The 22,120-nt window shown below is 43.8% G+C and overlaps 1 protein-coding gene across 5 annotated transcripts in view; it reads right to left on the reverse strand.

The window, feature by feature from the left end:
* The window catches only part of NBAS (NBAS subunit of NRZ tethering complex), a 367,149-nt gene that overhangs the window by 47,203 nt on the left and 297,826 nt on the right, over nt 1-22,120 (reverse strand). For all 5 annotated transcript variants that reach the window (XM_086700060.1, XM_086700059.1, XM_086700058.1 and 2 more), the window contains 3 exons: nt 6,119-6,337; nt 3,025-3,227; nt 626-715 (listed from right to left, as the gene is read on the reverse strand). In XM_086700060.1, the coding sequence (XP_086556186.1) occupies nt 626-715; nt 3,025-3,227; nt 6,119-6,337 (512 nt within the window). The remainder of the gene's footprint in view (nt 1-625; nt 716-3,024; nt 3,228-6,118; nt 6,338-22,120) is intronic.

A 22,120-nucleotide genomic window follows, 5' to 3' on the forward strand; every position in this document is an offset into this window, starting at 1 on the left:
GGAATTGGGGCCCAGCCTTACAGGGATGACATGAGTAAAAGCCACAGGAAAGATGTCTGTAAACTCTGGTGAATATATAACCACCCACTTGATGCTATTAACCCTGTCACTGCCACTGGACCTAAATGAAAAATTCTTTCTAAAAATGGCATTAGAGACACACATCTTTCTAGACTCATAAAACCTGTACACTCATAGTCCTCCGACAAGACAGACCTAACATGTATAAAGCTCTAAGAAATATATAAACATTCTAGAAATTTCCATACTTCACTCAGTCCAGCTAACCTCTCGGAGATGTGAACCCCTCTCTCCTAAGAAGCTCAGAGCAGCTCCCTCTCCTGGCCTCACTCAAGAGGTGGCGAGAAGAAACCATACTCTCCCTGCAGAGGGGGCTCTGGAGAGAAGGGGGGTGTCCTGCTGGAGCTGAGGAGTGAGAGGGCAGCTGCGAAACTGTGTCTCTAGATGGAGAGCCTCTGTAGTGACAAAGTTCTCAGCAATTCCTTCCGAAAACACCTGGGAAGACTGCTTCCTCTCGGCAGTTTCATAAATATGGATATTCACAATAATTCTAAGATCCTGCGGAGTGCCACGAAGCGAGACACGCGAGCCGTTCTAGGCTTACCCCTTGTCCACGCTGGCGTGGACGGCTGCGACAACACCTTCCAGGACCTGGAGGGGGTCCCTGGGCCCACCGAGCTCAGCGCTGCCTCCGCTGCGAAGGGAGAGAGAAAGAACCGGTTCAGAAGGGGGCTCCGGGCTCAGCAAGCACCACGGCGTTCGCACTCGGAGCCCGGCTGGGCTGTGGCAGTGCGCGCTGCCGGCTCCCAGCCACGCGGCTGCGTGTGGTCCGCGAGGGCACTGAGCCCTACACGACGTGCCAAAGGTGTGGAAACGAAACGCCTTCTGCCTTTAAGACGCTCACGGTCTCATATGTGCTTGTTTTGCTGGCAAGAAAATACAATCTACCTGCCTCCTGTCCTCCAAAAAACAGTCAATGGACATTATTATACGTGTGCATGAAATACATAATCATCCAAATTCTCCAGCTGGACTTAAAAAAACCCTAATATTTACGTGACGCTCACTAGGCACAAGACACCGTTGAATGTTGTACACACATGTACCATTTAATCCCCAACAGCCCACAAGGTAGGTACTATTATTATGCCCATTTTACGAGTGTATATATCTGGGACTCTAGTAAATTTTGAAAAAAAAGCAACAGAAGACAAGTTTTAGCTGAGTGTTCTGAATAATTTCAGCGGTAGGACTTAAATCAACTGCTGGATTCAGTTCTTTACACGCCTTTGTTGTTTCATATCTACCAAATTCTACTAACTTTCTAAAAGGTGAACATTATGGATGTTGTCAGTAGCAATTTCTTTTCCTTTGAAAAGGAGGTAGCTGAACTTCTGAAGTTCCCTCTCCTCCCACTACTGAAAGATTTAATTCACATTTATTGAATATCTTCTGTGTGCTAAGCATAACGTTTATTAGGTGAGAACCAAATCTTAGTAAGTGGAGCTGGGTGCAGGGAAGGAGAGAGAAGTGTAATTTCTGGCACAATTTTATAAGGGTAAAAATATCACATATTTTCATTATCTACAAAAATGGGCAATTTTTAGGAAATAAATTCATCAAAGCACCGATTTTTCAAAATGTTTTGTTTTTTGTGAGGTTCATCTATAGTTTAAGAAACACTAAAAAGATAGCCATGAATCAAAAGGTGCAAAATGTGACCAACAAGTATCTGTCATCAATGAAAAGAGGAAAGGGGCGCCTGGGTGGCTCAGTCAGTTAAGCATCTGACTTCGACTCAGATCATGACCTCGAGGTCTGTGAGTTCGAGTCCCGTGTCGGGCTCTGTGCTGACAGCTCAGAGCCTGGAGCCTGCTTCCGATTCTGTGTCTCCCTCTCTCTCTGCCCCTCCCCTGCTCGTGCTCTGTCTCTCTCAAAAATAAATAAACATTAAAAAAAAAAAAAAAAAAGAAAACAGGAAAGTGGGCGGCTCTTATAACCACCACCACCACCAAAACATAATAAGCTAATAACAGAACACTGCTTTATTAACTTGACATTTGTTATTTCTTACAAAGTGTTATATTTTATTTCTCTATCTCTATCTCTGTCTCTCTCTAAAAATTACCAGATACCTCAGATCATTATAAGGTGAAAACTGTATGAGGCTGGGGTAATTAAACTGATAAAGGCTCATTTGATTTCAGTTCAGCTGTGGAAAACTGACATGCATTTAATCAAAAAGTTCCTCAAGAGCAATGCAGAATTACAAAGAATGCTTAAAAGGAGAATACATTAAACACAACTAAATCTTTCAGCCTAATTGCATTATTCACAGAAAGTACTTCATGCCTCATTCTTCTTTTAGCTTAACTTTCCCCCTTTTCTAACCCTCCCGGATGCATTCCCACGAAGACACCCGCATACTGACATAAAGCTAGAATTTCTCAATTGTTGGTTTCAGGCCATTAACTGCAGGTAAATAAAACTCTAAGAGACTTAACAGATGTCTAACTTCTTCAGTATACGATTAACCTTGCCTTGTGTATACTTCGAAAGAAGCTTCTGGGAGCCATTTTGCAAGCTCTGAAAAGAAGTGTGAGTAGAAAAGTCAGGATGTGTACATCCACCGGGGGTCACATGATGACCTGACATTTAGCTACCTGCTAATCTTGGCCCTTCCCTTACTTCAAGAATTATTTGGGGATGGGGATGATGGCGGGAGGAGGGGGGGCGGCAAGAGGGTCTAACCAGAAGTTAATTTCAGGGTGGGTTACACACAATACCAATGGGGAAACGCTTTCATGGTTCTCCACCCTTGAGGTATTTTAAGACACAAGACTTTGAGAAATCCGATAATAACCTCTCACTTTTATGAAGTACTTCCTAGTGAATAAAATGCCTCTACATACATGATCGTATTTTTACCTTCGTGACTGTGAAACGAGTGCCATTACTGGCAAACTATCGCCTCGGCTTTCCGGGGACTCTTTTCTGGCTTACCTCAGGGCAGAAACTATTCTCCTCACTGCATTCTGCACTACGTCCTTGGGCGAGATGTCGAGAGGGCCCACGGCCACCTGCAGCAGCTTCTGGATCATTCTCAGAGGCAGGCCATCTAGACACATGGCCACAGCTTGATCGTGAACTTTCCCCTTTTCTGATCGGGACAGATCATACAGGCGACTGTATTTCTGCAGCACTTCCTGAAAAGATAAGGGGCACAACACCTAAACATCAAGTAGAAATAAGGTGTGGCCACATGTACAGAGTGAAGCAGATTTAGACGACTCTCAAACCAAACACACTCGAACTACAAAGGCCACACGGAAGGAGATGTAGTGGTTTTCAAGAGCTTGGGCTTCCCGGACACCAGGCTGGAGTACAAATCCTTGCTTTTTCGCATTTATTAGTTGATGAGCCGTCGGGACCTGCAAAATGAGGATGATGACAGAGATTCTTGGGAAGAGAGGGTGTTGTGAATGTTACGTGAGATCATATAAGAGCCAGGCCTTTTTAGCACAATGTCAGACACAAAGTGAAACTCATGAAGTCTGAGTTTCTTGATTATTATTGTGATTATTATTATAACCACATAACAGCTCTGATCTGCACAAACCCAAGTAGTACATGTGTGTTACCTAATTTAATGCTTAGAGTGAGCCTGCAAAGAGTTTTAATTAGCTCCGTTTTACCAAAAAGTAAATTGAAAACCAAAGATGTTAAGTAACATGCCCAAAGGCACACGGGGATGTTCAGGGGGACTAGGATCAGAATCCAAAAGACTACATCTCCCCACCCCCATGCCACACAGCCTGCCCCTCTTCGATAATATCTGTAAAAATTAATGTGACAACAAATAATTTATGAAATGGGCCACAAACTACTATTTTTCATCATACCAAATGTGGTCACTTAGTGTTTAGAATGCTTTCCAGGTTCTTTATAAGCTTCTCGGGTAACCTAGAATGCACTGTTTTGCCTTTCAGAACCACCATGTAAAAATCCGTTAACTCGACAGTTGATGATACTGAAGAAATACTGTTCATGTTTTGATTGTGATAATGTTGCAGTGGTTGTGTTCACATGTATCCTTTGAGAAAAAGATAAGTAAATATTTAAGGATAAAATGAAATGATGACCGGGATTTTCTCGAAAATAATCCACAGGAGTGGGGAGAGGGTAGGGGAGGTAGGCATGAGATGACGGGTCACATTCTGATGACTGTTGATGCTGGGAGTTGGGCGCATGACATTTCGTTTTACTCTTCTCCCCACTGTGAGACTTCTGATAACAGAAAATGCCCGTGAGTTCAACAGAACAGTTACTCAGGTCCCTGCTGAGCAAGAGGGAACTGAGGCGTCACAGGATAAAAACCTCGAGTTTAGACCGCGCTAACGTAGGGTGTGAGGGATCTTCTTTCACTGGGTGTAGAATTAAAGAGGTGAAAGTTAAAGCCTGAACTCAAAAGGGACAAATGTATGGGGATAAAGGTTATTTCCAGTGTTTGCTATGAGAGGAACTCTAATAAAATCAAATAGGGTCCAATTTAGGAACCAGAAGAGTATCCTATTATGGACCATCCACGGTCTGACTGAATAGCATTTGCAAGCAGTCATTTGGTACCTTTAAATCTCAGCCTATTTGAAACAAACAGCTGTTTTTGTTAATAACCCCCCTGGCCCCATAGACGTCATTCAAGTCACTGAAAGATAATACTTGTTCCAAGGACAGTAATGACAATTCTCCAGATTTGAATATAGCACTCTTAATTAAAAAACTAAGCAAGACAAGTATGTACATTTTTATACTAATCAGCATAATCATTTTAACTTGGAGGAATTCAAATTTTACCCTAGTTCTTATAATTATGGATTACAGTACTCTACATGTCAGTAGGATAAAATCAAGATTGGAAAAGCTGATCCGTTCCCTGCAAAGGCTTCTATCTGGCTTGCACATCATTTAATGTTATTCATTAGGCAGGCGAATAGCACTGAAAAATACAAAATGAAATAAAACTGCTATCAAACTTTTGAATTCTGCTCATTATCTTTTCCACGAGGGTTTGCATTTATGCATCTCCTACACATTTTGAAATCTTCCATTTGTTCATTATCTGAACTGCTCTCCACTGACCGATCTTTCTAGTCAGGAATATTTCTTTACAAGCCAAGAATACGATTCAATCAATATGTAAGGTTTTAGAAAAATAAAAGAGGAGATTAGTGGCCACTTACAGGTTCATTTACCGTAACATTAATGGGGCAAATGAAATATTGCTTATATATCTAAACGTTGTTTTTATCTATATGAATCCATTTACTTATTGATCTGTCAACTCCTCAGTTATGGAAAAGAACAGCTTAAACTCCCTCGGCTGTAACAATACAGAAGAAAAACTAGAAAAGCTACAGAGGGTTCCCCTGTGTTGTCCTAACACCCTGTCCTAACTGCCTCAAGAATCATCCTGGGCAGGGGGCTCCTGACTCTCACGAGAGTATTTCCTGAGACACCATGAGGGTCTCAACTAGAAACCACGTAGGAACGATTGTATCAGCCAAAAAAATGCATACCGATAAAATTAGGTTGGAAACAGAAAACATAAACAGGATGGGGTGTATAATTTAAAAAAATCTGAAGCAGGCATGGATGGCTCTTTCTGGACTTCTTGGAAAATTCGGGGGAAAAAATCTATCATTTTTCAGTTGGAGAGCAAAACACTTACCGGCTAGAAGCAGGGCTTGCAAACCACCGACCCCATCCTTTCTCAGCCTCAGTGACCACTCCCTCCCCCAGGCACCCATCCTGGGCCATACCCCCCGGGTGCTCATCCCCCACCCCAACCACCTTCTGTTCCTCAATCCCGTTAAGTGGCCCCAAATCCTCTTCAAAGAACCGCAAACCTGCAAATGGGAGTCCACAATCAAGAGGTGATGAAGAGGCTAGAGGATAAAGGGTTGAGGGACATTTGCAAGGACATCTGCAAGAATGAAACCCCTATCAACACCACTAATACGGCTCTAAAGGACGAATGTAAGCCCTACTGAGGTTGCCAGAGGGAGTGAGCATGGAGAAGAAGTTTTCCCTTCATTACCTGCTCACTATTCCTCAGAGAAACAAGGAAGCTGTGGTTGAGGGTTTCCAGGTGAGCAAGTGATTTCTCCAGATGGCCCCGGGCATCCGCATAGGTGATTTTAGAGTCACTAGCTTCTTGAATGTCGTCTTCTGAACTTCTTTTCCGCGGCTTCTCAATAAAATGCTGGACAGCCTGGACAGCCTTTCTAGTCATCTCTTTGCGTGCTTCCACGGACAGCTTCAACACAAAAAGGTATTGAATGGCAGTGAGACAAACTGCCCTGCATTTGTATTCAATACGGTATTAATAAGGTGTATTTAATAAGGTATTAGCGAAGTAAAGAGAACAAGAGTGAAACATTGATATACAACTTTAATTGGTGCCTAGGACTTTTGTTGTATTAGTTTTTCTTCTGTGAGGAGAACAACAGTGAGGTGCCATATGCACTATTAAGGTAGTAAATCCAGATTTTTTTTTAATGCTAAAATGCAAAAGTAGGTGGTGTTATGATGAAACTAGCATTCAGATAGATTACTGGTTACAATGCAGAAATGAGGAGTCATTTCTACAGTTACAATTCCCAGTTTCAATCATTTATTACAAGGAAATGATTAAAAAGAAGAAAATTGTATAGGCATAATGATTTCAACTGGAATAATACTTTAAAATAAAATCTCAAAAGCAACCTAATTGCCTGGTAATAACAGAAATGGTAACTAACTTATGATAAATTACTAGATAGAACATTATGCAGCCGTTAAAATTAGATATAAAATCAGTATTAGCAATTTGGAAAGTGCTTATCATAAAATGTTGAATTTTAGGAATCAGAAATCATAAAACTGTCTACACCACGCTCGTATTAAAATCCGAATGAAACCTGTACGGCTGAACAGAAATACATACACACACACACAGACACCAGTGACTGTTATGTTAGGGTTATGAGCAATTTTGTTCTCAATTTTGTAAATTTTCTACACTAATGTATTCATTCAATTACTCACCATTTGAGTTGTGACACGCGAAAGTCACTTTCTTAGGTATGCACGAGTTGTCTTTTTCTCATAATATTAAAAATATTAAGCTTGCTTGGCCTCAAGTCTAAATGTAACCCATCTTGACGGATGCGCCACAGACTGGTGAGCCACGCTGGGCTTTTTGAGGCCCCGCTGATTTGCGCTGTTTTGGATCTTAGATTTAGCCTCATGTCAACTATTCAAGCACATTTTTACTACAGCCTTAAAAGGGCTCTGTGTTGATTTAAGTAAATAAAATAAAAAACAGATGAGGAGTCTTAGGACAAAATCTTATCTTTATTTTCTTTCTCAACATCAGGTACCCTGTGTGTCTGGTTATTCTGAAAAATACCACAGACATCAACATGGCACCTGCGACCACACCAGGAGGCAAACCCCGCTCAACCCTCCCCACCAGCTGCCTCCAAGTCACTCTGTGTAGAATTCATGTGGCATAATGAGGACAGCTGACATTTTCTTCGGTCTATACAAATATGGGTAAAAAGGAACTTTAGGAAAGTACTATTTCCACTGAACTGTAATTAAGTGTGTGCTTTGCAAGTGCAGCTTCAAGTAAGTTTTGTGGCCAGACTGCTACCCCCAAGCACCTTGGCATACAACAACATCAGAAGCCACTACTGACCATCAGTATCAGTTCATCATTCTCCTCCCTTGCATACCCTGTGAGCTCTTTTCTGTGGTTGAGAAATACAAGATCACAGAACTTGTGTTTAGTTCAACAGCCCTCCTTACTTTCCCCCATCATATGGATGGAAGGACTGAGCCCTGGGGAGGTTCTGTGATATGTTGGGGTTCCTCGCATGAGTGCAAAAAGGAAAAGCCAGAAGGCAGGGGCCTTAGTCATGGATCTGGTGCTCCCCTTTCACTGCACGTCACACAGCTTCCACTTTGCCATTTCTACCCCCTCACGGGCTCTGACAAAGCGTATGATGGGTGCACACTGGCCGAATGCTCAACAGAAGGAAAGACAAATAAGAAAATGGCCTAGAGAGTCCTTCCTTTCCACTCACTCCTATCTGCTTCCCCAAGAAACACGGGTTTGGGGAATGTTTGGATATCCAGCTGGCCAAATGTCTATGCTCCCCCAGCCCATCAAAGGGCGTGGAAGGTTTCCACAACAGACGGGCAAGAGAGTAGGAACAGGACAGGCAATTCCCCTGTGCGGAAAGCAGCGTCCTGAGAGAAACCACTGGTCTCTGTGCCCTGGGAGGAGTCCAGACGCCATCTTTGTTGTCCGAAGTCGGCCTTGTCAGTGTCAACCACCCCTGGAATAGTTGATAAGTGTAGGGAGAGCACTAACCTCACAAAACCCGTGTTTGATTTTTACTACCGGGGTGACACTTGACAACATGCTTCAAGCCTTCGTTTCTTCATGCATAAAATGCAAAAAAAGTCATCCGCCACACAATGTCATTCTGACCATTTAAATGAGAGAATATGCAAAACAATCAGCAAAATGCCTTACCCACAATAGTAGGAAACTCAGGAAATCGAGGCTCAATTCTAATTTGACCAACTGATCCACCACCCAGGCCGTCATCTACCTGTTAGGTTTTTATCTTCCTAGTAAATGTGCCATGTAATCTCTTTTAGAAAAACCTTTTCATAAGCTCCGCAAGTTCCTTGGCATGGCAACCCGAGGACTCTCCCAAGGTGGCCCCAAGCTAACCCTCTAGCCTCGCAATGTAACCGTAGCCCACACTCTAGGCTCCACACGCGGAAGCTTTTCTTCATTCCCCAGTGTCAACTGGTATCTTATCTCAGTGAAACACTGTCTCTTCTCTTCTTTGGAGGGCAAATGCCTGGTCATGTCTCAATACCGAGATACACACAAGTCACCCTGGACTCGGTTTCTTCAACCTCGACAGCTGGTCCACTGGCGGGCCGTCTGCCCCAACAACCAAGTGCATACTCCATGCCGACATGCGTGTGGACCCCAGCTGTCCAGCAATACTGAGCACAGGCCTCACACTGACATCCGTGCTTTCCTAGAATCTGCTATGGAACCGCCACAGAACAGCCAGTAGAGGCGAGTGAATTCTCTAGGAGTTTAAGTTGTTTGACCTCATCACCAATCTCATCAGAAAAGTACCTCCCCCCGTTATTCTTAATGATCTTTCAGAATAAGTAAATAACCACGGTTACTAAGAATACAGCGTGTAAACAAACGGAAACCTAAGTTAATTTCCCTGAGGGAGCCGGGGCCTGTACAAGAGGCAGAATGATATGATAAAAGATGCAAGGGCTTTTACTTGCCTGGGCACTATGCTTGATTGGATATTTAAGCTTTTCACTCTTTGTGAGAACAGGTTCATCGCTGAAAGTCCCTAGGGTGAGGGGCGCCTGGGTGGCTCAGTCCATTAAGCGTCTGACTTTGGCTCAGGTCGTGATCTCACAGTCTGTGAGTTTGAGCCCCGCGTCAGGCTCTGTGCTGACAGCTCAGAGTCTGGAGCTTGTTTCAGATTCTGTGTTTCCCTCTCTCTCTGCTCCTACCCCATTCATGCTCTCTCTCTCAAAAATAAACATTAAAAAAATTTTTTTAAAAAAAGACTATAGGGTGAGATTAAATACAAGTTTCACACCGAGTAAGTCTATTAGACTTATTTTGCTTAAACTCTTCCATGATAGAAGAAATAAGTAGTAAAAGAAAAAAGAGAGACAAATGTACCAGAGAGAAAAATCACAATTTCTTCACTGACCCTAGTAGCCACAAGGTACTTCTGTTCCTAACCTTCTATTCTGAAGCCCACGGCATTAACACATCACTCATACACATATTTCTATAATTAGAAATCAAAGATTTTGTAAAACTATCCCCTGACAGCAATTAGTAACTACTTACTATTTAAGAAACTGTGGGTTGTATAAAATAAAGTTAATTGTTCTAGCACTAAGTATGTACTGTGCATCTATTTCGTAGGCCCTGTGGAAAGACAGGAGCCAGGCTCAGAGAAATCCCATTTAGTATAGGAGATAAGCTGGTGGGAAGGGGTTGAAATCTAGTAGTCATCCCCAATATCCCTGAATCTCACTGGGTCTACCTTTGAAATATATCCAGGTCTACCTAATTCCCACCACGTTCACCGTCACCGCTCAGTTCTAGGCCACATCACCGCTCTTGTACTGCAATGGTTCTAACTGGTCTCCGGATGAGGCAGAGAGTGCAGCAGTCAGCAAACACAAGGATTCCGTGGATTCTACCGCATTTGCCAATTCCCCTGCAGCTAGGATGAGTCGTGTTCCAGGCAATGGAATCTGAGCAGAGGTGACACGTTTCTTTTCTGAGCCAAGGCAACGTATAACCCACGTGCGTCATTATCCAGTCTCCCTTCTTTCCCAGCCGTGGCAGAGAGTGCTGGTCCCAGATGGCACCAATATAAGATGGCAGAGCTCCCGTCAGCCTGGATCCTACGTGACTTTGTGGTAGACAGTCCTTTGCAGTCTCTTACTGGATTGGGAGCACAAGGGAATATTAACCTTGGTTGTGTTAAGCCACTGTGATCCTGGGGCTAACTGGGTACTCCAGCATTACCCAGTTGCACAGTGATGTTTTAAAAACATAAATCTGGGGTGCCTGGGTGGCGCAGTCGGTTAAGCGTCCGACTTCAGCCAGGTCACGATCTCGCAGTCCGTGGGTTCGAGCCCCGCGTTGGGCTCTGGGCTGATGGCTCAGAGCCTGGAGCCTGTTTCCGATTCTGTGTCTCCCTCTCTCTCTGCCCCTCCCCCGTTCATGCTCTGTCTCTCTCTGTCCCAAAAAGAAATAAAAAACGTTGAAAAAAAATAAAAAAATAAATAAAAATAAAAACATAAATCTGATCACGTCACTCCTCTGCTCAAAACTATTTAACGGCTTCCTAATTTACGACAAATAAAATCCAGCCTTCAATGCCCTATGAAGCCCTATGATTTGTTCTTCACCCCACCCTATCTGTCTAATCCTACTTCCTTCCTTTTTCTACACTCCTGCTCCGCTCCAGGCAGACTGGTCTCCGTGTAGTCCGTCAGCGCCTTTCCACATGTGGGTTCCTCCACTTGCGATGTTCTCCTCCAGGCATCCTCACGGCTGGTTCCTGAGCTTCGCTCAGGACTCGGCACCGATGCTGCCTCATCAGAGAGGGCTCCCCCGGCCACTCTACGAAAGCTAGCACCTCCTGGTGCTCTCTCTGTCCTTACTCTGTGTTCGTTCTTCTTCATAACTGACACCCTGTCTTTCCATCTGCTGGCTGCCTCCCTGTCACTTACATTCCTAGAGCCCCAAATCCAGAATGGTGGCTCGTAGGGAACAGCTGCCCAATATGTTGAATGTACAAGTGGATGAATGACAACATTTTATCTATTTATTTTTAATGTTTATTTTTGAGAGACAGAGAGAGACAGAGTGCGAGCAGGGGAGGTGCAGAGAGAGAGGGAGACACAGAATCTGAAGCAGGCTCCAGGCTCTGAGCTGTCAGCACAGAGCCCGATGCAGGGCTTGAACTCGTGAACCACAAGATCACGGCCTGAGCCAAAGTTGGATACCTAACCGACTGAGCCACCCAGGCACCCCTCTCAGTTCCCATTAAATGGGAACACATTGCCAGACAATCTTACTTCAAAGAAAAATATGAAAATGCAGATATCTGAGGAAAAAACATCATCCTTTCTCAAGCCTCCCCTCATCTGTCCTTCCAGAATCTGTTCAGAGTTCACACATCTGGAAGCGTCCCCTGACATCACCTCTTCTCGGGGTCATAAACCACTCATAGGCGCTCTCAAAGCACTCTATGTTCATCCGCATCGAAGAACATATCGCACCACATTCACATCGTTGGGTTACTTTTACATCTCCTTGACTAAACAAGGAAATCCTTTCAGGGTAGAAACTGTGCTTTTTAAAATCTCCGTGTTTCCTAGCACCTAATTCAATGCTCGGCACATTGTAGACAGACAAAAAACAGCTCTTAGATTACTCAACTCTGATCAACACGGTAGCTGGGGCTGGGGGAGAACCTTCAGAGGAGCAACGAAATGACATGTTCTCAATACGTCCCTAGAAACCTGTGGTCCAGAATGGGGCCAAAAGGCTCCGATTTACCGCGGCGTCCTGTTCCTGTGAGAGGGCCTTTGGAGACTAAAATTGCAAAAGGATATTTTAAAGGACTTGAACTCAACAAAAAAAACCGTGATCGGATGTGTGCCATCAGGACAATGCCACTTGTGGCAATCGGAAGCCATGCAGGAAGAGACACCGGGACATTAAACCCGGGGCGACCTTGAGCGTATGCACTGGATGCACACCCGGTGAACACATGCTGTACGTGTGCCTTGGGCCGGGTGCTGGCAGCACAGACAAAATTAGTTCAGGTCCCTGCCCCCGGGTACGGTCAAGTCCAGTTTGAAACACAGAGAGACAAAAGATGTCACAGAGCAGCACGGTTGTTACAAAACTGCAATAGGGTATCTAGGAGACGGTGCACAGGCCTCAGAAGGGGCGCTCCGGCCGACCGGAAGTGAGTCCGGCCGACCGGAAGTGAGTCTTCTGAAGGCGGCCACTGCCAAGGCCAGCCTCTGCGGTGCACAGGCGTGAAGACAGGCCACGCATCCCGAGGGGTCAGCAGGTCAAAGGGGCAAGTGGGGAACCGGGAGTCGGCTGGCTCGGCTGGAATCCGGGGTGCACGCAGAGGTCTTCTGGGGAATGAAGAAGAGCCGAGCAGGCGGGGGGCACACGGAGGGGCCCGCTCGCCAGGCTGGCCGGACGGCTCTCTATCTCCGACTGGGGAGCGGGGGAGCTGAGGCAGAAGTCGACACAATCAGTGCTATCATTTTCAGGTAATGGCTTGATTCAAAATTCACCAAGACAACTCTTCTCATCTGCGCGTACCTGAAGGCCGATAAACCTTGCAAAGCAGAGACCGTTTGCTTTCTTTTTAAAATGAACACAGCATGGTTTTGAAGATAAGGCTGGTGTTTAGGAAATGGCAGGTGACTCAAGAAAACCCAGTTGCTACTTCCAGTCAGCTGGAAAAATCAGCGTCTGCATATACCGTTCACGTTGCTAACAGTAACTATATAAGATGATGGAAAAATCAAGGGCAAAATTCTTCACTTCTCTTTTTTTTAACATCACAGCAAATATGACAGATGGAAGAAAATCTCTGGCTGATAAAGGACCTATAGCCTCTCTTTTCAGGTCCCCATTTAAAACTTCCTGTACTTTGAGGTACCTGGGTGACTCTGTTGAGTGTCCGATTTCGGCTCAGGTCACCATCTTGCGGTTCGTGAGTTCAAGTCCCGCGTCGGGCTCTGTGCTGATGGTTCAGAGCCTGGAGCCTGCTTCTGATTCTGTGTCTGCCTCTCTCCCTGCCCCTCTCCCACTCGCTGGAGCTGGTCTTGGCACAGGGGATACAAAGGCAAATTAAGACACGCTCTCTACCTCTGAAGAACATACATCATACTGGGAAAGCCAAACACAAAATAAGCACTTCTAAAACGTAACAAGTATAAAACTAAGCATGGGGGGTGTATCAAGAAAAAAAACGTCGGTCTCAGCAAGGCAGGAAAGTCTTTACAAAGGAGGTAACATCTGAACCAGAACTTGAAGGATGAGCAAGAATTCACGTGCATGAAGCGGGTGGGGTGGATTTCAGGCAGAGACAGCAGCATAGGGACTTTAAAGAAAGGCTTTTATAAACGAGAATGTTCTGCGGCTGTGACTCTAGAACACCTGAGGGATCGAATATCTTCCCCCTACAACCAGCGGCTCACTACCTCAAAGAATCTCAGGGAGGTGGAGGAGTGGGTACAGAGCACCAGCCAACAGTGCATCTGGGAAAGGAGGAAGAAGTGTTTTTGGAAACAAGTGGTCCCAGGACTTCGATGTTCCCCCGGCTCCCCCACAACCCCATCCCCACAAAAAGCTAGGCACTACCTCCTCTAGCGTCACTCCCGCACGAGACCTGGACGGTCACTGTTTGAGGGGTGAGGAAAAGCCCACGGTGGTGTCCACGGAGAGTCTGCGGGTGCTTGGGCAGGAGACCGTCCTGCAGGGGAACAGATGCAGAGGAGGGCTGGGCTCCCCAGGGGGCCCAGGGTGAGGAGCTTACACATTCTCCTTGAGGCCAGTGAGTCGCACACAAAGCTCTTCTGAAGGGTATGCCAGGGCAGAGAGTGTTAAGGGAATCAGTTTCTAAATCTTCACCTTCTCTAAACCCTCTGTCCTAAAACTGATCTTGAGAACACTCTGGAAGTCAGGATGTCAACCTTATTTCTCCTTCTCGACTCTCCTTTCACAGAGGCCTTCCTCCACTTACATAAGAAAGACACACACCACATTTTTCCTGAATCTGACTCTGCCGCATGGACCCGGAATCTACAAAGTTCCAGACCACCAAACAAGGGACAGCTGACAATCCTGGTGTGACAGGCCTCCGACAACTGGATAATGAATGTCTTTTTGCACACAGCACGGTTTCCCCTTCTTTTGTTTTCAACAAAATTTATGAAAGATTTAATGGAGTTGTCAGTTGATAAAGCCTTAAAAATAATTTTTAACAACAGATTGACAAAGCTCCTTCCCCATCCACTGTGAACAAGGTTTTTAAATATTCCTATCTCTGAAAATGTAAAAGGGAAACAACTGATGTTGAAGGCAATCTCAATCTAGCCGTAACTAGTGCTCATCAAAGGCACATAAACTAATTAAGAAGCAATATTTAAAGCCCTAAGCATCTCATTAAGAGGTACATTTTAAATACACTTTTAATGCTATGATAAATTCTTATGGATCAAAAGTTAACACATTTATGTTGTTTTCATCAAATGTATGGCTGAAACAATACAGAAAAAAATTTTTAAAAAAATCTCAGAGTGCTTTGGTCACAAGAAAAACTTTAAATGTTAATTTCTCTCTCTATAATTCTTTTTGATGCAGAGAAAGGACTTGTAAGTATAAAGACGTATACTTTTAAGTATAAAAACACCGCATTGGCACAAAACAACTCAGTGTGTTTATTCACCAACTCCCAAACTCCTTCACTAAGAGACCCGAGCAGACTACTGTGAGATCTAGCAGTTTAAGTCTATGTCTCTGTCTCTAGGATGACCAAAGTCTTTTTTAATGTTTGTTTGTTTGTTTGTTTGTTTTGAGAGAGAGAAAGACAGTATGAGCCGGGGAGGGGCAGAGAGAGAAAAGAAGACACAGAATCTGAGGCAGGCTCCAGGCTCCAAGCTGTCAGCACAGAGCCGGATGCGGGGCTCAAACTCACCAACCCATGAGATCATGACCTGAGCCTACCTGACCCGACTGAGCCACCCAGTCCCCTTAAGGTGACCAATGTCTCTCTTAAGATTCTTTCCTGAGAGGGGCGCCTGGGTGGCGCAGTCGGTTAAGCGTCCGACTTCAGCCAGGTCACGATCTCGCGGTCCGGGAGTTCGAGCCCCGCGTCAGGCTCTGGGCTGATGGCTCGGAGCCTGGAGCCTGTTTCCGATTCTGTGTCTCCCTCTCTCTCTGCCCCTCCCCCGTTCATGCTCTGTCTCTCTCTGTCCCAAAAATAAATAAAAAACATTGAAAAAAAAAATTTAAAAAAAAAAAAAAAAAAAAAAAAAAAAGATTCTTTCCTGAGAAAGCTCAAAGCTGCCAGTAGGATCTACTGTTTATTTCAGTCAAAACCCAGAGATAGGCTGATAGGCCCCTGAACCCTTCTTGGAGCAGTGACTTTAGAAAGCTTGCCATTATAAATCCTCTCTCTGCCGCTTTGAGATGTAAATCTGGAAGCATCTCTTTAAAACACAGACATCCAAGGAGGTGGTCCATGCTCCCAACCCCGTGGCAGGGTGGGGGCGCAGCATCAGTGAGCCCCTGCTCCATCCTGCACACTCTCTTCCGTCATAAAGACACAAGGAGTTGTTTCCCTTCTGGGTACGCGTCAATTAGCAAAGAGAGAGAGGCCCAGTTCTAGAAACCAGCCCCTGAGGGCCTTTCCTTTAGCACACCCCAGCGTTTAGTCTCCTGCCTTTCATTTCAGAGAAGCTGAGCTCAATTAACACGGGCTGTCCTCCCTGCGGCAATAGTTACCGCTAAATGAAATCTGTCTTGGGGCGCCAGGGTGGCTCAGTTGGTTAAAGATCTGAATCTTGGTTTCGGCTCAGGTCACGATCTCATGGGTTCGTGGGTTCGGGCCCCGCATCAGACCCCACGTCAGGCTCCGTGCTGAAGGTGTGGAGCCTATTTGAGAATCAATCTCCCTCCTTCCCTCCCTCCCTCCCTCCCTCCCTCTCTCTCTCTCTCTCTGCCCTTCCCCAACTCGCACCATGTCTCTCTCTCTCTCAAAATAAAAAAATAAACTTAAAAAAAAAATCAGTCTTTATTGCCTTTAACTAGTGCCCTTTATTTCTTGTTGACAAAAGAAACAGAGTACAAGTCATTGGAAAAGAACATGACCTTTCTAACGCTAGAGATGTGCTTGTTCTTGTACTTTTTAAAGGGGCCGTGGTAGTTATCAAATCACTGTGTGATTTGTAGATGACTCTGGACACAAACAGAGCTACCTAACAGTTTTACTTTAATGCCAACATTTAAAATATAGAAAATTACATCCTCCTTTGTACCCATTTAAAATTATGATTAAAAAAAATCTTAGATAGCAAGTGCTAGGGTCTGAATGTTTGTGTCTCCTCAAAATTCAGATATTCTGATATTGAAATCCCATCCCCCAAAGGTGGGGCCTGGGGGGGGGGTACTTCAGTCATGAGGGTGAAGCCCTGGTTAAAGGGATTAGCGCCTTATAAAAGAGGCTCCAGAAACCATAAAAGACTCTTAAAAACTGAGAATAAACTGAAGGTTGATGGGGGGTGGGAGGGAGGGGAAGGTGGGTGATGGGCATTGAGGGGGGCACCTGTTGGGATGAGCACCGGATGTTGTATGGAAACCAATTTGACAATACATTCATATTTTAATAATAATAATAATAATAATAATAATAATAATAATAATAAAAAGAGGCTCCAGAGAGCTCCCTGCCCCTTCACTATGTGAGGACACAGGAAGAAGGTGCCAACCGTGAGCCAGGAAGAGAGCTCTCACCAGAACTCGACCATGCCTGTGCCTTTATCTTGGACGCTATTTCCCTGAGGTGTGATTTTTAGACCACGTGCATTGAAATAACTGAGCGCCACTGCAAAAGTGAGAATCCCCGAGCCCTTGCTAGACTTACAACTCTCTCTGTGGAGTTAGGGAAGGCACTGGCACCGATGGAAAGAAATCTTTCCTTTGCACAAACTTCCCCAGGTTAATTCTAATGGTAAAGGAAGCGTGCGACCTCTTACTGTAAGCTCTGGGGACTTTAAAACTTCTGAAGGACCCAATCAACTGGCTGATGGAGAATGTGGGATGGCTGGAGGTGGCTTCTGGGATGGCAGCTGAGGGACAGGAAGGAGGTCACTGCAAGAGTCCAGACAGGTCGGGAGAGTGGGGCAGGAGGAGACGAAAGAAGGCAGCAGTTCTGGATTTAGACGACATTTGTAACAGAACTAAGGGATACCAACACGCTGTCCTGGGCTAGGTGCCCAAGGATGTGCTTCCCCTGGTATATGTAGCCAGCCTATCAGCTGACCCAGCAGCTTCCAAACCCTTTTGTCTAAGACCCAGAGTAAGAAACACACTGCATACCAAAACTCACTGTCTGTATCTATAATATGCATATATTAAAAGCAAACAGAAGTTTCCCTAAACAATACAACCACTACTCTGGTGGGACGCATACTGAAATTTTCTGATGTTAATCTACATACTAGTCTTTTTTGGTTTGATTGTTTTTTAATACTGATCACAACACTTAATTACAGGCCGCACTAATGGGTCATAACTCAGTCTGTAAAACACCTGCAAATCCGCTCCAGCGACAGCAGGATGGTTTGCAGGGGCCAGCAAACATGGAGGCTACAAACAAAGTATCAAATTGCCTAAGTCATATTGAACTGACTTCATTAAAGAAGAAATTACTTCATGTTTTACTGATGGCATAACATTAATTTCTGTGTGGACACTGAATGCTGCACAGATGTTTTATTTCTAAGTCTGCTTTCCTTATTAGATTATGAGATCCATCAGAGCAGGGCCCATATCTTCTTCATTTTTTATTCCCAATGCTTAGATAGCATTTTAAGCACCGTTTTTAAGTTACAAATATAAAATATTATGACATAGTATCTTAAATATTATGCAACAGAAAATGAAAAATGAGAAGTCTTAACAATTTTGCTTTAATATAGTTAACCAGATATTCAACCACAAAAATAAGAAGGCAGGTCTTGTCACATTCGGCTATATACTTCACAGAAAATCAATGTTATAACTTTGCCTTTTTGCCTTAACTATCAATTGCTTATATAATAAAAATGAATGATGCAGGACACAGAGGCCACTTTATCTCTGCCTTTTGCCTTGTGAAATAACCACAGAAATATTATTCTTCAGCAAGTGTGAATAGCCCTATCTTTTTTACTATTCACGTTCAGTGGTGACATAAGCTTCTCCATTCCTAAGTTTTTCAATAGCTTGAAGGTCACTTTTATCTTAATAGGGAAAGACGTGAAGAATGCTAGAAATGAGAGGAGATATTACCGCAATCGGTAATGAATGCTACCGTCCACCGCTGTTGTGCGTATACAGGTTTTAGCAAGCTCTGAAAGCACACATTCACACTTCCATTTAAAAACCTTTTCCTATCATGTAATTATTAAGATCACTTTACGTAGAGCCACTAAATTGATATCACAACCAAATGTAAATTTGAAAATCCAGATCTTAATCCAACACTTACAACTACACAGGGTCATTTAAAACCGAAACTGTGGCTAGAGTTTTCAAATTGGACCCAGGAGAAATCAATGGGTATTTTTTGTTGTTGTTTTGTTTTGTTTTGCTTTTACCTTCTAGGTAAGAATGAAATAGAGCGATAAATAAAAGCAGAGGGGAAGCGACTAATACCGCGTACCTACTTGCACCCAGATCTTTATGAGGGTTATTTTATTTAATCCTCACAATAGCTACGCGTGAACATGTTCCAGATATCGTGGGCATCTTCCTGATACCCACTCAAAAGCACGTGTACCAAGAGCTGACCGTGCAGTCTGTAAAGGACCCCCTCAGTGCTGCTCTGGGGAGATTTCAGGTAGATCATTCAGGGGACCCCACCCCTCTCACCACAGTGATTATTAGTGCAGGTAAATCCAGATCAAAGCCAGTCAGGACCTGGCATACCAGGGCCACAGGGGTTGGTTCGGGGGTGATCTTATCGGCGTAAACTTAAAATTTCTGTGCGGTGCCTGTGGGGAGCTTGCTCACTCGATCTGCCTGGATGTAAATTAGGAAACAGCATAGCCCCAATTACTTCCAGCCATCACACTGAAGCAAAGAACCTTACGATGAAGCTAACACCATAAGACAGCGGGGGGAAAAGAGATGGAAAGAAATTGGCTCCTTGATGACCACTCACTGCTGGGTCAGACGACCCTGAAGTCAGCCCCACCTCTGGACCTTTCAGTTCATCAGCCAGTAAATTTTCCGGTCAATTAAGCCAATTTAACTGGATTTTTTACTTGTGTCTAAAAACATTCAAAAATTAATCTGTATATATATAGTAGTGATTATTGTTCTCCATTATACAGTGAGGAAAACTCGGAAGATAGAGTAATTTTCCGAAGGCCCAGCCAGATGGCAACTCAGGAAATCTGACTATAAACTTGCCTCTTTCTCCATCACCATGCTACCATCAAAAGAACTTAAGATGCGTCTAAAATCCATCAACACATCCACATTCAATTCAACATGTTGAGAAGCCACATTATTAACGTATGACACTTTTCAAATTCCTGGGTCAGTGGTGATTTAAACTTGCTTTTCTCTGTTCTCCTCATGAGAATTTTTGACATCTGCTGATCAGTGGCATCAATGTCTCATAGTCTTTAGACAGAGAGGTGGCATTAAATATCCCTCATCAGACCAGGTATACTGGACAAAAACTGGTTATGCTCTGATTAAGGAACTCTGCTAGGTGATTCAGTGAAGACAAAGAAAAATAAGGTTATATAGTATGTGGAATTTCCTCACAGGATGTTTAGAAAAATGTGCTACAAAAACAAATACATACAGCACATATACCAATACTACAATAATGATCACAAGTCAGGTGAGTCTGGTGTTGATGCCTTACCCTGGTCCGTCACCATCACCCAAAAGACACTGCAATGACTATCAACAAAACCAAAAGGCAACTTACTGAATGGGAGAAGATATCTGTATATGATTTATCTGATAAGGGGTTAATATCGAAAGTATATGAAGAACTCATACAATTAAACACCAAAAAACCACAGATAATCTCATTAAAAAACAGGCAGAGTACCTGAACAGACATTTTCCCAAAGAACATATACAGATGGCCAACAGACACATGAAAAGATGCTTATTAGTAATCATCAGGAAAATGAAAAACAAAACCACATGAGATACCACCTTATGCCTGTCAGAATGGCTAGTATCAAAGAGACAATAAATAACAAGCGTCCAAGAAGATGTGAAGAAAAGGAAACCCTCATGTACAACTGATGGAAATGTAAACTGGTGAAGCCACTGTGGAAAACAGCATGGAGGTTCCTCAAAAAATTAAAAATAGAGATACCATATGATCCAGCAATTCTACTACTATTCACCCAAGAAAAACAAAAACATTAATTTGAAAAGATATATGTACCCCTACGTTCCCTGCAGCATTATCTACAATAGCCAAGATATGGAAGCAACCCCAGTGTCCACTGATAGATGAATGGACAAAGATGTGTTATATACACCCAACAGAATATTACTCAGCCATAAAAAAGAATGAGGTCTTGCCATTTGCGACAACATGGATGGACCCAGAGGGTGTTATGCTGTGTGAAAAAAATCAGAGAAAAACAAATTATCATATGGAATCTAAAAAACAAAACAAACAAAACCGAAACAGACCCATAAATACAGAGAACTGGAGGTTGCTGGGGGGTGGGGGGTGGGGCAGGTATTAGGCCAAATAGGTGAAAGGGATCAAGGGCTACAAACTTCCAGGCATGAAATATGTAAGTCATGGGGATGAAAAGTATAGCACAAGAAATACAGTCAATAATAATGCAGCAACTCTGTATGGTGACAGATGGTAACTATACTTACCGTGGTGAGCACTGTTATCATGTACAAAATGGCGGAATCATTGTGTTATACACCTGAAACTAACAGAACATGGTATGTCGACTATACTTCAATTTAAAAAAAAGGAAAAAGATGTTGCAGTGGTTTCACATTGGAGTTTCCCTGTCCCCAGGCTGGTGCCATAGGTTCCTTCTCCAATCGTCACCAAACTGATCTTTCTTTTTTGTTAAGTTTATTATTTACAGAGAGAGAGAGAGAGAGAGAGAGAGAGAGCGAGCGAGCACGTGTGCACGTGTGCATGTGTGAGCCAAGCAGGGGAAGGGGCAGAGAGAGAGGAGACAGAGAGTCCCAAGCAGGCTCCGCACTGCCAGAGCAGAGCCTGAGGTGGGGCTCGATCTCATGGTTTGTGAGATCGTGACCTGAGCCAAAATCGAGTTGGACCCTGAGCCACCCAGGTGTCCCCAAAGTGATCTTTCTAAAGTGAGAATCTAACAGCATCACTACCCGGCTTGAAATTTATGTCTGATCCATGACCAGGACAAAACATAAACTCTTTAGTCGGGTATGTGAGAGTTTTCATTACCAGGCCGTGCCTTATCACTATAGCCTCATTCTTACCCTCTCATTCATACCATATTTCTTGTAGTTTACTGAAGGTACTAGGTTTTGGGGTTTTTTTGTTTGTTTGTTTATGCCTTTATGACAACTACTATATCTGTCTGGAATGTTCCTCCATGGTACTCAAGCTTTCCCTGCATGGTACTCATGACAAAATATCCTCATTTATTAAGACTCAACTCGAAGACTCTTCTTCTCTGG

Source organism: Puma concolor, chromosome A3 (assembly GCF_028749965.1).
Source record: "Puma concolor isolate L17-30 chromosome A3, mPumCon1.1.hap2, whole genome shotgun sequence".
NCBI lineage: Eukaryota > Metazoa > Chordata > Mammalia > Carnivora > Felidae > Puma > Puma concolor.